Source organism: Dromiciops gliroides, chromosome 3 (genome assembly GCF_019393635.1).
Source record: "Dromiciops gliroides isolate mDroGli1 chromosome 3, mDroGli1.pri, whole genome shotgun sequence".
Lineage (NCBI taxonomy): Eukaryota > Metazoa > Chordata > Mammalia > Microbiotheria > Microbiotheriidae > Dromiciops > Dromiciops gliroides.
In genome coordinates, this window is record NC_057863.1 from 634162673 (window position 1) to 634176576 (window position 13904).

Consider the following 13904-nt stretch of genomic DNA (forward strand, 5'->3'; position numbering starts at 1 on the left):
CTTAGTTAGGGGGCAAATGGATAGGTTTCTGTCTCAGGCCAGCTCTAGAAAGCTTGATTTGGGATTTGCCAAAGATCTCTTGGAGATCACGCATGCCCGTGTTTCGGAGAATGAAATTGATGGTTGTACCCATCTTAAATTATTGATGATTCAATAAAGTCATTGCTTATTCAGGAAAAAAAATACTTCCAAGTCCTTCTTGCTTGGATTCAATCAGTATTGTCAACTTCTCCGGAGCCTAAAGTGGGAAAGGAGACGTGAAGATATTCGTGTGTGTGTGTGTGTTCGCGCGTGTGCATGTCTATGTTTGAGTTTTATTCAGGTGGATCAGCCAATCAATCCACAGCCAATTATTAACCACCTTTAGGCTCCAGGGTTACAAAGGAAAAAAATGAAAAAAATCCTAGCCCTTTAATATCCTATAACTTATCGGTGTGTTTGTATCTGTGTGTGTTGGGTCTGTGTGTATTATATATATATATATATATATATATATATATATATATATATATATATATATATATATATATATATATATATGTGCATGCCTATCAGTGTTTGTCTAGGGATGTCCGGCTTGTGTGTCTTTCCTCTATATATCTGTAGTTGTGTGCATCTGTGTGTGTATGTGTCTGTGTCTTTGTGTCTATGCCTCATGTCTCTTCCAGCCCTAGTTCTATGATCTTATGACTTGTGGAAGAACTCATTAATGGAAAAAGGGGGACTGCAGAGATGGAGAAAGAGCATGCTTCCCTGGATACCACAGGGTTTCCAGAGTCTGCTCCTCCCTCCAGCTCAAGTCATGGCTGCTAATTACTAGTGATCCTTTGAATAGATAGTTGTCACTTCTGTGCTGCTAGAGGGTCAAGCTTCCTTAAAAACAAACAAACAAAAAAACCTGCTTCCTGCCTGAGCATCTGCCTCTATGTCCATAAACCACTGGAGAACGTGTCTCTTCTTCCTGCTGGATGGTGTCTCTTGCTCTTTGAGTAGCATTTCAAAGTGGGAACTTCACTGAAGACCTTCTTCAAAGATCCTTGGGGGGGGGGGGGGCGGCGCAGCTAGATGGCGCAGTGGTTAAAGCACCGGCCCTGAATTCAGGAGTACCTGAATTCAAATCCGGCCTCAGACACTTGACACTTACTAGCTGTGTGACCCTGGGTAAGTCACTTAACCCCCATTGTCTGTAAAAACAAACAAACAAAAAAAGATCCTTGGGGACCTCCACTTTAGACCTCTTTCAAAGTTGACATTGAACCATTAATTGATAGTCTTTGAGTCTAGACAGTCAACCAATTAGGAATCTATCTAGCATCTACCAACACAACCTATTAGGAAGGTGGAGAAAGCAAAGCTTTCCCTATGTCACTCACCTACAACATCACCCTCTGGTATGAGGGTAGGGGTCACTCACCACAAAGCTATTCTAAGTTTAGATTCTCTGGAACTCTCGAACTGCATCAGTTGCCTTCAGGACTGACCAATTTTCAGGCTTCCAATCTCAAACTTCCCTTCAAATTTAATTAGATTTTTTTTTTCAAGTGGACACAGGCAAAACTGAATACTTCATTGGCTCTTATCTTTGTTTTCTGTGACAGCATTTGTTGGTAGGAGACCAATTACCCTCCCACATACGTGTCTTCTGTGTGTATCTATGTCTCTATGCATGCATACAGGGCAGCTGGGTGGCACAGTGGATAAAGCACTGGCCCTGGATTCAGAAGGACCTGAGTTCAAATCTGGCCTCAGACACTTGACACTTACTAGCTGTGTGACCTTGGGCAAGTCACTTAACTCTCATTGCCCTGCAAAAAAAAAAAAACCTAAAGCAAAAAAAATAATAATAACAGATAGTTTATGCATGCATACATTGTGTGTACCTGTGTGTGTGTGTGTGTGTGTATATAGAGAGAGAAACCTCTGTGTGTGTGTGTGTGTGTGTGTGTGTGTGTGTGTGTGTGTGTGTGTGTGTGTGTGTGCTGCCTATGCTGAGAATGCAGCAGTCCCAATGCAGGAAAGACTGATGTGAGAGGGAAAACCAGGGAGAAATTGTGGTAGGGAGAGTGGATAATTTCCTGGGAGCACTGAGCTGAAGCAGGAGGAAACGCTCTGTCCTTTTATTCCTGTTCCTCAGAATCACAAAATCTCAAAGGTGGAAGGGTTCTCCATGTCCTTGAGCAGCATTCCGTGAGCTTAACATAGTAACATTTAACTAAGCAGAAGCATGGGCTCTTTTATTCATTATTATTTTTTTAAGATCAATAGTGACACAACAGAGAGGAAGAGAATGGGTGATGGAATCTTGGAGTCAGAAGGGATCTCAGTAGCTACTAAAGTCAAATGCATCTGGGACAGAGAATCTCAGCCACAAGATACTCAACAAGTGGTCATTCAGTTCCCAACAAGGCATGCTCCCCACTCCTCCCTTCCCAGCTCCCCTTTGTATGGTGTCTTCATTAGCATTTAAAATCCTTGGAGGGACTGGGATAGTTTTGTTTGCATGTATATATAGGTTACCCTAGTACTTAGCACAGTGACCAAAAATATAATAAATCCACAACAAATAATGTTCTTTCCCTCTCTCTCTTCTCTCATTTTTTCTCTCCATCTCATTTTCTCTCCATGTTTCTATCTCTCTGTCTATCTGTTTTTCCCTCTCTCTGTCTCTGTCTCTGTCTGTTTTTCCTCTCTCTGTCTCTGTCTGTCTCTCTGTCTCTGTCTCTGTTTTTCCCTCTCTGTCTCTGTCTCTCCTTCCCTCCCCCAATCCCAATCCACTTTTGGACAATTCTAATTATTAGGATGCTTTTCCTTATACCAAGCCTACATTGGTATTATTGTTGTTGTTGTTGTTCGTTATTCAGTATGCCAGCTTGAGCTTTGTGTATTTTGCAAACCTGATAAACCTGACCATATATGGTTTTATCCAAGTCATTGATTAAAAGGTAAAACAAACAATAAACCTCCAAAAGCAGGTCCCTAGGGAACTTTCACTGGAGACTTCAAAGATCCCAGGAGAATTCCACTTTAGATCTCTTTCAAAGTTGACATTAAACCATTAGTTGATACTCTTTAGGTATGGACAGTCAACCAATTATGAATCTACCTAATATCTACCCAATGTGTCTCCATTATGAGAGAAATGATTATTAAATAACTGATTGTTAATACTACAAAGATACAGGGTTTTCTCCCTTACTCATTTGGTGATTAGATCAAAACTTAATTCTCTGAAGGGAAGGGTGGATGATGAGATGAGATCTTGGAATTGTTATCCCATCCAACTGTTGTTTGTTGTTTGTCCTTCATTCTTGAAGAGGACAATGACATTGAGGCAATTGTCATGATTCAAAATGAATTGGATTTAGGGGAGGGAGGGCTGTGCAAGGTTACCAACCTTATTCTCTCCTCCAGAACCATCTGGGTCCAGTGGCAAGATATATATCAGGAACACTGGCGATGATCCCAAATGTTTAAGGCAATTGGGGGTTAAGTGACTTGCTAGGTCATACAGCTAGTAAGTGTCTGAGCTGAGATTTGAACTCAGATCTTCCCAACTTGAGGGCCCGTGCTCTATCCACTGCACCACCTAGCTGCCTCTCTGGCTTGAGATAGTCTCTTTGTTAATGAGTGACATAATCAGTGATGTTCCCCAACCCCTCATTAGAATAGATCCACCTCTCATTCTCTTATTACTTGTTAATCAATCAGAGTCCATTGCAACCCTCAGGAACACCCACTCTTCCAAGGACATATGTGTGGAGTGGGTCCCTTGAAGGGTCTTTGGCATTTGAGATTGCCACTGATCCCTTTTTATTATATTCTAGCAGGATTAATAAAATGATTAATTGCCCAGAAATGACATCTCTTGAACCTTTTATACATGGAAATCTTTTCCACAATACCACCAAAGATACTTTACCATATACTTGCCTAAAATTTACATAACTATAGCTACAGTATTCTCATGATCCTATCAAAAAGTAGTCTAGGGGCAGCTAGGTGGTGCAGTGGATAGAGCACTGGCCCTGGAGTCAGGAGGACCTGATTTCAAATCCGACCTCAGACACTTAACACTTACTAGCTGTGTGACCCTAGGCAAGTCACTTAACCCCAATTGCCTCACCAAAAAAAAAGTAGTCTAGTTCAAGACTTTCTTTGATACTCCCACTACCACCCAAAAGAGCTAAAAACAAAACAAATCCCTCTTTTTCCTTGTTATCTTTTGCTCTTCCCATCAGATTTCTTTAATCCTGAGCTTTAGCATTCTTGATACTATTGTTACAGGACTACACCAACCCATCCTCCATTGTCTGCTCTTGCTTCCATCTTCCACACAAAATTTCCAATTTATCCTACATCTAGCTTGTTTGGACATAGTTACTTGTATGTTGTCTCCCCAATTAGACTGTGAGCTCCTTGAGAGCAGGGACTATGCTTTACCTTTATTTTTTTTTTTTAATATACCCAGTGCCTGGCAGATAGAAGGTGCTTAATAAATGTTTATTGACTGACCCACTGACTGATCATACATGTCTTCTATAAATCTATATTGAAGAGTTCCCTATGCTTCCACATTGGCCTGTTTGGACAGCTCCCCTTTCCTCCTCAAAAGAATTTTACCCCTTAACGTCTTTAGGACTTCATTTTTGAGAAATTCCTATCTCTCCTGGACTGACTTCCCTCATAGAAGTTTAGGGCATAAGATCCTACTTCTCCTTTCTCTGAATCCTCTGAAACTTGCTTTCACCCAATTTAGACTGTACATCAAGCTATTTCTAGTTTACCTCTGCTTTCTTATCACAGAAGCTAAGATGTAAAAGTAAAAGATCCCATCCATTCCAGCAAACACATTTTTTCTTGCTGGTAAAAATCAGATCCAGAAGAGTGGTGACATTTCTGTTGGAGATAAAGGGACTCCTCCCTGGGAATAACAAAGCTGTTTCCATAGAGTCTGAGTTATGGATAAAATGGTTAGGTGTCAAATGTAGATAGGGCAGGTAGAGTGCCTTGTGACCTTGGGCAAGGTATCTAACCTCTCTGAGCTTGTTTCTTCAAAAATAGAGATGATGAGGGGCAGCTAGGTGGAGCAGTGGATAAAGCACCGGCCCTGGATTCAGGAGTACCTGAGTTCAGACCCGGCCTCAGACACTTGACACTTACTGGCTGTATGATCCTGGGCAAGTCACTTAACCCCAATTGCCCCCCCCCAATAGAGATGATGAGATTTTCTCAGTTCTCAACAAGCATTTATTAATCACTTACTATGTGCCAGCCACTGTGTGGTGTTGGGAATAGAAGGTAAAAATAGTCCCTGCCCTCAAGAAGCTTACAATCTAATGGGCAAAGACAAGTAAGTAACTAGGCACATACAAGAGGAATGACACTAGCAGAGGAAGGACCTAGAAAGGCTTCCTGCAGAAGAATTGGAGCCATCTTGAAGGAAGCCAAAGAAACTAAAGGGTGGATATATTAGAAGTAAACTTCAGAGTACCTACTAAAGAAATGTGTTACTCTTATAATAGGTATTTGAGAAGTTTATCAATGAGTGAGTGATTGAATGAATGACTGAACAAATGTCATTTCAATCCTTTCCCCCTTACTGGGAATGTGCTCTATTGAACCATGGACATTCTCTTTTCTGATCTTTCTCATGACCTGAAGGACACATCTGGGAGACAGCTGGCTGGATCTGGAGGAACAGTCCATAGCCATGGTACAAAGCAGAGAGGTAATTAGAAGGGGGAATCAGTGAAGGTGTGAGTCCCTAGCTAAGCTGCTCAGATAAGTGGAAAATGAAATGTGAATGATCCCTAAAAGCCCACCTGCCCTCAGATACAAAAAGCACATTGGGGTCTTAATAATATAAATGTAATGGGGGCAGCTAGGTGGTGCAGTGGATAGAGCACTGGCCCTGGATTCTGGAGAACCTGAGTTCAAATCTGGCCTCAGACATTTGACACTTCCTAGCTGTGTGATCCTGGGCAAGTCATTGAACCCTCATTGCCCTACAAAAACAAACAACCCCCTCCCCAAAATAATCTTTAAAATAATAATATAAATGTAATTAATTTCAATGAATGCTTATTAAGCACTTACTATGTGCTAGGCACTAGGGATATGAAGAAAAAAATGAACCAGTTCTTGCCCCCAGGGAACTTATATTTAAGGAGTGGGGGGAGATAAGAGAGGGATGGGAGGACACACACATCTGCATATAGATAAGTAAATTAAATATATAGAAATTAAATAAAAAATTATTTTGCAGATAACATGGGGAGCATTAAAAAAAAAAGGAGGAATCAGAAAAGGGCTCTCATAAGAGGTCGTACTTGAAGTGAGCCTTGAGAGGAAGTTAAGGATGAGGAGCAGAAGCAAGAAGAGTGAATTCCAAAGGCATGAAGACAGGAGATAGAATGATACACATGGAAAATGTGAACTAGGCTAGTTTATTTAAATAAAGATGACATGTGCCTCTCATCCCTTCTTTGTATCTTCAAAGTGATGGAGTTGAATCAGAGAATTTTCAACATGGTCTCCAGCTCTAAAATTCCAAGATTCAACTACTCTTTCCAATGTCTTTTCCTATAGAATAACTCAAGAACCTTTATATTAATGAGAAAAAGGATCAAAGGAGATTGTTAATCATGTCCCTGCCCTTAAGAAACTTACATGGTGGGTGGGGTGGGGAGAGACAACATGTACATAAATAGGCACACACAAAATATGCAATAAAGACAAGATAATTTTGGTGACTGGGGTGAGGAGGGGGTGGAGGACATTAGTAGCTGGGAGAAATCAGGGAAATTTCCACAGTGGTGTTTAGATAAAATTTTGAAGGAAACAATGGATTATGTATAAATAGTTCTCCCACACACACACACACACAACCAAGAATTACAAACTATTAGTAGCTGTATCTTAGATTTCTCCAAGGCACTAATAATAAGAGAAATATAAATCAACTTTGAGGTTTCACCTCTCCATCCTCTTCACCCTTCAGCATATTGGCAAAAATGGCAAAAGCTGGAAATAGTCGATATTGGAAGGAATGTGGAAGGGCAGGAACACTAATAGACAGTAGAGATGTGAATTTGTTCAACCCTTCTGGAAAGGAATTTGGAACTCTGCTAAGAAAGTGATTTAAATGACCATCCCCTTTGACCATGAGATCCCACTGTTAGGCATATATCCCAAGGAGGTCAAAAAGAGTAACAGTTCTCAAATACACTAAAAGATTTATTGCAGCATTTTTTGTAGTAACAAAGAAACAAAATAGATGCCCTATAAGTGGTTTATAGTTAAACAAACTGTGGTACCTGAACATAATGAAATATTACTGTGCTGTAATAAACTACAGATATAAAGAATTCAGAGAACCCTAGGAAGATATAGGGACTGAAACTGAAGGGATTACAGAACTAGAAAAAACAATTGAGACAATGACTGAAACAGTGTATATGGAAACATCAAAAAATCCAAGAACCAACATTGTATATTTAGAGGAACCAAGAAGAAGAGAGGAAAAAAACCTCACCTCTACCTTCTCTGCAGAGTTTGGGTACTATTGGAGCGTTGCAGTCGCTGTCAATCTTGGTTCATCTGTCAGTTTTGCTGAACTGCCTTTTTTTTTTTTTTTTTTTTTAGTGAAGCAATTGGGGTTAAGTGACTTGCCCAGGGTCACTTAGCTAGTACGTGTTAAGTGTCTGAGGCCGGATTTGAACTCAGGTACTCCTGACTCCAGGGCCAGTGCTCTATCCACTGCACCACCTAGCTGCCCCTGATCTGCTTTTTAAAATTCCTAGTGTAATGGGGTGAATCATACACATCTCTATCTTGGTAGATGTTGTCCTTAGTTCTCAAGAGGACTGAGATGACATCATTATGTTGGGGTCAAGATATAGTGTATCTGACTGGGACTGCTCAGGGCAGTACAATCTCAGAAGGCTCTGCCATAGGTCAGGCACAAATAGTACATATGAACATTTGGAGTGGAAATGTCTCTAAATTTCTTCATGTCACATTTCCTTTGAGCTGCTGCTCATAGTACACAGTACCTTTTTTGATGTAGGCAGGCCATGCTGGCAGTCCTGTGCCATTGACTGCCATGTCTCACAATTGAAACACCCTTATCTTGTAATTATTTTCTCACAATCTACTCTGGTGAGAACACACTTCCTTGAAGCATAAGCAGAGCTGAGATGGGTTCCCCCAGCCACTTCTGGTTATGCAGGAAGGAGGCAAGGAATGTCTCTGTCAGAGAATTAACCATCGAGGAAGGGAGAACCAGAGACTTTTTTTTTAATAAACATTTTTATTTCAAGTTTTGAGTTCCAAATTCTTTCTTTCCTTCCTTCTCTTCCTTCCCCCCTCCCTAAGGTGATAAGCAATCAGATATGGATTATACATGTGCAATCATATAAAACATTTCCATATTAGTAATTTTGTATAAGGAAACTTTTATAAAAGAAACAATGAGTGAAAATAACATCCTTCAGTCTGCATTCAATCAATATTAGTTCTTTCTTTGGAAGTGGATAGTATGCTTCATCATTAGTCCTTTGGGATTGTCTTGGATCTTTATATTGCTGAGAATAATGTCATTCATAGTTCTTCATCAAACAACATTGCTGTTTCTGTGCACAACATTCTTTTGGTTCTGTTCACTTCACTATACATCAGTTCATACAAGTCTTTCCAGGTTTTTCTGAAATCATCCTGCTTGTCATTTCTTATAGCACAATAATATTCCATTACAATCATATACCACAGTTTGTTTAGCCATTCCCCAATTGATGGGCATTCCTTTTTTTTTTTTTCAATTCTTAGCCACCAAGAAAAGAGCTGCTATAAATATTTTTGTGCAAATAGGTCTTTTTCTCTTTTGGGGATATCTTTGGGATAAAAACCTAGCAGTGGTATTGCTGGATAAAAATATTGATAGCTCTTTGGGCATAGTTCCAAATTGTTCTCTAGAATGGTTGGATAAGTTCGCAACTCCACCAACAGTGGATTAGCATCCCAATTCCTCCATATCCCCTCCAACATCCAACATTTTCCTTTTTTTGTTATATAGCCACTCTGATAGGTGTGAGGTGGTATCTCAGAGTTGTTTTAATTTGCATTTCTCTGATCAATAGTGACAGAGAATTTTTTTTTCATATGACTATAGATGGCATTGATTTCTTTGTCTGAAAACTGCCTGTTCATATCCTTTGATCATTTATCAATTGGGGAATGACTTGTATTTTTAGAAATTTGACTCAGTTCTCTATATATTTGAGAAATGAGGCTTTTATAAGAGATACTTGTTGCAAAAATTATTTCCCACTTTTCTGCTTCCCTTATAATTTTGGTCGCATTGGTTTTGTCTTTGCAAAAGCTTTTTAATTGTAAATAATCAAAATAAGGGGGCAGCTAGGTGGTACAGTGGATAAAGCACTGGCCCTAGATTCAGGAGGACCTGAGCAATGGGGGTTAAGTGACTTGCCCAGGGTCACACAGTTAGTAAGTGTCAAGTGTCTGAGGCCAGATTTGAACACTGGCCACCTAGCTGCCTCCAGGCAACCAAATTTTAATGACATTTTAGACATGGAAAAGACCTCAGGGTGGTCATGCACTTCCATAGCCCCTCATTTTATAGAAGTGGAAGCTGAGTCCCAAAGAGAAAGAGGGGCTCCCTCAAAGCCAAACATTTGGTAATAGAGCTAAGTCTTTCAGCCGTGCGATGCTAGTGAATGGGGCAGCTAGGTGGCACAGTGGTTAGAGCACTAGAACTGGAGTCAGGAAGACTCAACTTCCTGGGTTCAAATCCAGTTTCAGTCACTTACTAGCTCTGTGACCCTGGGCAAGTCACTTAATCCTGTCTCCATTTCTTCATCTGTAAAATGAGTGGCAAACCACTCCAGTATCAAGTGGGGTCATTGAAGAGTCCTATAGGACTGAACAACAACAATATGTTAGTAAATATTTAACAACAAGGTGGTGGGGAGAAGCAGGGTGGTATATAATGTCCTTATAACAAACTTTTAAGTAGGCATTAATAATTTGCATTATTAACATTTTCTTAAGTCAAACTTAAGTAATTGTAGAAATCAAAAGAACAATAAATTCAGCCCTGATTTGTAGCATTTGCTGATTTCCCATGGTATAAATCCTTACACTGAGAATTTAACAATGGGCTCTCTTTAATAGGTGGGACCTGGATGCAACCCATTCTGGACTATAATAAGAAGTCAAGCTTCCTGACTCCCAAGTGGGTGTTATTTTCATTAAACCAGGGGCTCTTAACCTGGGGTCTGTGAACTTGTTTTGTTTAATATTTTTGTAACTATTTCAATATTTTTAGTTTCTTTTGAAATGCCAAGTTGTTTTTTTTTTAATTTTCTGCATTAAAAACAGGATTCTATGAAAAGGTCCAATGGCTTCACCAGAATTCCAAAGGAATCCATGACACCAACAAAGTTAAAAATTTCTTCCTGACACTATTTTTGTTTGTTGTTGTTCAACCATTTGTCACGTCCAACCCTTTGTGACCCCATTTGTGGATTTCTTGGTAAATATACCAGAGTGGTTTGCCATTTTCTTCTCCAGCTCATTTTATAGATGAGGAAACCAAGGCAAAGAGGTTAAAGTGACTTGTCCAAGGTCATACAGTTAGGATGTGTCTGAGGCTAGATTTGAACTCAGGGCTTCCTGATTCCAGACCAGGTGCTTTATCCACTGTGATATCTAGAGAGGATGGGGTTCAGGTGAGAAGTGAGGAAGAAGGTCTCAGAGTGTTTGGTCTTTACTGCCTGATCTTTGTGGCTTTAGGGTCAGAGACAGAAGAGAAATAGAAGGAGGGGAAGGGGGGGGGTGGCTCAAACTGAATTGGGTAATCATTAATGTGAAAAGAGAAAGGAAAAGAGCAGAGGGACAGAGAAGAATGGGAATGGAAAGACTAGCATGGGGGAATGGTAGGAAGAGAGAAGCAAGGGATGCGGTGGGAGAGAGGGAAACATGACCAATTATCCACCAAGAAGATCCCTGGAAGAAGTTGAGGGAGGGGAGGCGGGGTGGCTAATGAAGCTGCTGGAATGAGGAGAAGTCTTTGAACATCCCAGGCATACTTCTGGGTCCATGCCAGCCAAGGTCTCTGAAATCTAAGTTAGAAAACAAAGACACCAGGAAAGGATAGACCTCCTAGAAAATAGCTTTTGTCTTAGCTTGGCTGAACAAATCCTAAGAGATTTTTCCAGAATGGATGTTACTTTCCACCCTTCTTGGACTTGGGGGCAATGGTGGACACCAACTCCGTCTGGTGGAGAGGGGGGACTTTCACCCCTTTCTGTTTCAGCTGCTGATAAAAGTCCAGTCGTTCATTAATGATTCTCTATAAATGAAACACATCCAAAGAGGAAAATGACTTTTCCAGGCTTCTCAATCAATAATCAATCAATTGAGAAACACTGATTAAGATCCATGTCAGGCATGGTGTTAAGTGCTAGGGATACAAAAAAAGGCAAAAAAAAAAAAAAAGGCAAAATAAACCCTCAAGGAGCTCACAGTCTCTGTCTTTTCCCTTCCCCTTTTGTATGGGGCTCCCCTAAATGATACCAGATGGAACCCAGTTCCTTGTCCTCTGCAATGTCTAGAGAAGGAATGTGGTCACCTCCCTTGGTGATCCAGAGTTGGAAGAGATATCTGAGAACATCTACATAGCCTGGACCAAACTCTGCCTGAACAGAGATCCTCTCTATGATGTCTCTGAGAAGAGGTCAGCCAATTTCTTCCTAAAGAGGAAGAGCACACTATTTTCCGAGGCAGCCTCTTCCATCCTGGGATAACTCAGTCTTTTTTTCTTTCTTTCTTTTTTTCTGATATTGATCTGAGAGCTATCTTCCTGTAAGTCCCTCACATTCTTCCTAGTTCTATCCTCTGGGGCCAAGCAGATCAAGTCTGAATCCCTTCAAATCCTTTGGGAAGTTTTCCCACCAGGAGTTCCTTAAAACTGATGAATTATTAGGTACTATATTCCTCCCAAGTTTCCTCTTTTCCAGTCAAAGTTATAACTAGTAATCGGGGCAAGCATCATCTAATGATTTTTTTAAAGACAAATTCATTTTCAGGAAGGATGGGTAGAGTCCCTCGTTACAGGGAGACAGAAGATACCACATGGCTATTGCTGGGGAAGTTTCCTTTGGGCTTTGGGGGAGCAGGGCAGGACCCAGAAGGGAAAGGCCCCAACTGGGGTACAATCATAATGGGAGAGGGTCAGAGGAAGGGAGAAAGTCTTCCATTTGGTAGTTTCCCATTTTAACTCTATTCTTGCTAACTAGTTGGCAACTATGTTGCTGAAGGACTATAAGCACTCTTGGTACCCTCTAAAATTTGGTGCCCTGGTACAAAGTCATGATCACTCCACCCTAGTTACAGCTGTTTCCAGGTCCTTTCCCTGATCCTTCAACTTTGAGAAGTCCTAAAGTCAAAACTAAATCAATTCCATCACATTGCAAGTCTGTTTTCCCTTGTTCACTCTCTGAAAATTGCAAACAAGGGGTTTCATCCCCAGTCAGGAAAGTCATTTATCTTCCCCCATCTAGTCATCACCACATACAGTTCCTTCCCTACAGGTTACAATAGTTTTTATATAGGGATGATGACAAAGAAAGAACTTGATGAACAGGATTTCTCATTTTTATTTGATGCCCCAGAGGTATTTACCATCTAGTGCAGCCTGCTCAGCTAAATTTGGCACCTCTCTAGAACAGGCAATGTCCCTCAAGGAGGTGGCTCTGGAGCCAATAATGCCCTTAGGAGCATCTGTCTTCAAATTAGTCTGGCCTGTTTTTTGTGAGAGGAAACCTGAGTTGTAACTAAGGTAAGGTAGACAGAGCTTTCCCTTAGGGCACTGAATTTAAGCTATACTGACAGCAGCTTAGTTAACAAGAATAGTTAAAATAGGAAGCCACCACTGATGAGCTTCTCCCCTATTTCCTCCCTCCCTTCCCTACTACAAGTCAATAGTGAGTCAGGGTCTCTGTTCCCCATCCATCCCACCTCACTCCCTCAGCTGAAGCTGAGTATGGGGAGAAGTTATGCCTATAAGCAAGGAAGCAAGGTGAGAAGTCAGGAACATACCTGTAAAGCGTCTAGGATGTCAGCATCTGCAATTTCTGTAGATGGAGACTTGATTCCAGCTGTGCTAAATGCAGCCTGCATGATTTTACTTCTTAACCTTTCAAGCTGTGGACAAAAAGGGAACCAGAACCAGATGCTTAAAGGGCAGCAGACAGTGTTTGTGGGGGCAGGTAGATGATGCAGTGGATAAGGCACCAGCCCTGGATTCAGGAGGACCTGAGTTCAAATCCGGCCCCAGACACTTGACACTTACTAGCTGTGTGACCCTGGGCAAGTCACTTAACTCTCATTGCCCCACAAAAAAACAAAACAAAAGAAAAAGAAAGAAGGAAAGAAAGAAAGTGTGAATGGAGGAGTATACACTGCCTGTTACCCCACATAGCAATACTACACCTAAAAAAGCCTTTCCAGAAAATGGTTAACCATACGAGGAGCTTTGGTTTGGCTCAGAACAGAAGCCTCAGGAAGGGATCCCCTTGAATTAAAATCCCAAGTTCAAGGAACCCTTTGTCCTCCCTAAGAAGCAAGGCTGGCTTTCAGTTTCAACTCATGATCACATTCTAAAATCAGTCAATTTGAAAAGAATTAACTTTTGGCTAAACTATTGTTGAAAACAAGCCAACCAAAGACTATGAGGATGGGACAAATGGGAGATAAGGGCTAGCCTTGGAATTAGGAAGATCCATGTTCACATCTTGCTTTTGACACAGACTGGCTGTGTGACCCTGGCCGAGTTACTTAACCTCTGTTTCCCAAACAATACTCAAAGGCTTCAAATCACACTA

The 13904-nt window shown here is 40.9% G+C and overlaps 1 protein-coding gene across 1 annotated transcript in view; it reads right to left on the reverse strand.

The window, feature by feature from the left end:
- Nucleotides 1–11245: 11245 nt before the first annotated feature.
- Nucleotides 11246–13904, reverse strand: part of CCDC27 (coiled-coil domain containing 27) — a 34498-nt gene continuing 31839 nt past the window's right edge. Inside the window, 2 exon segments of the mRNA XM_043993856.1 lie at nucleotides 11246–11371; nucleotides 13120–13224. Coding sequence (XP_043849791.1) covers nucleotides 11246–11371; nucleotides 13120–13224 — 231 coding nt within the window.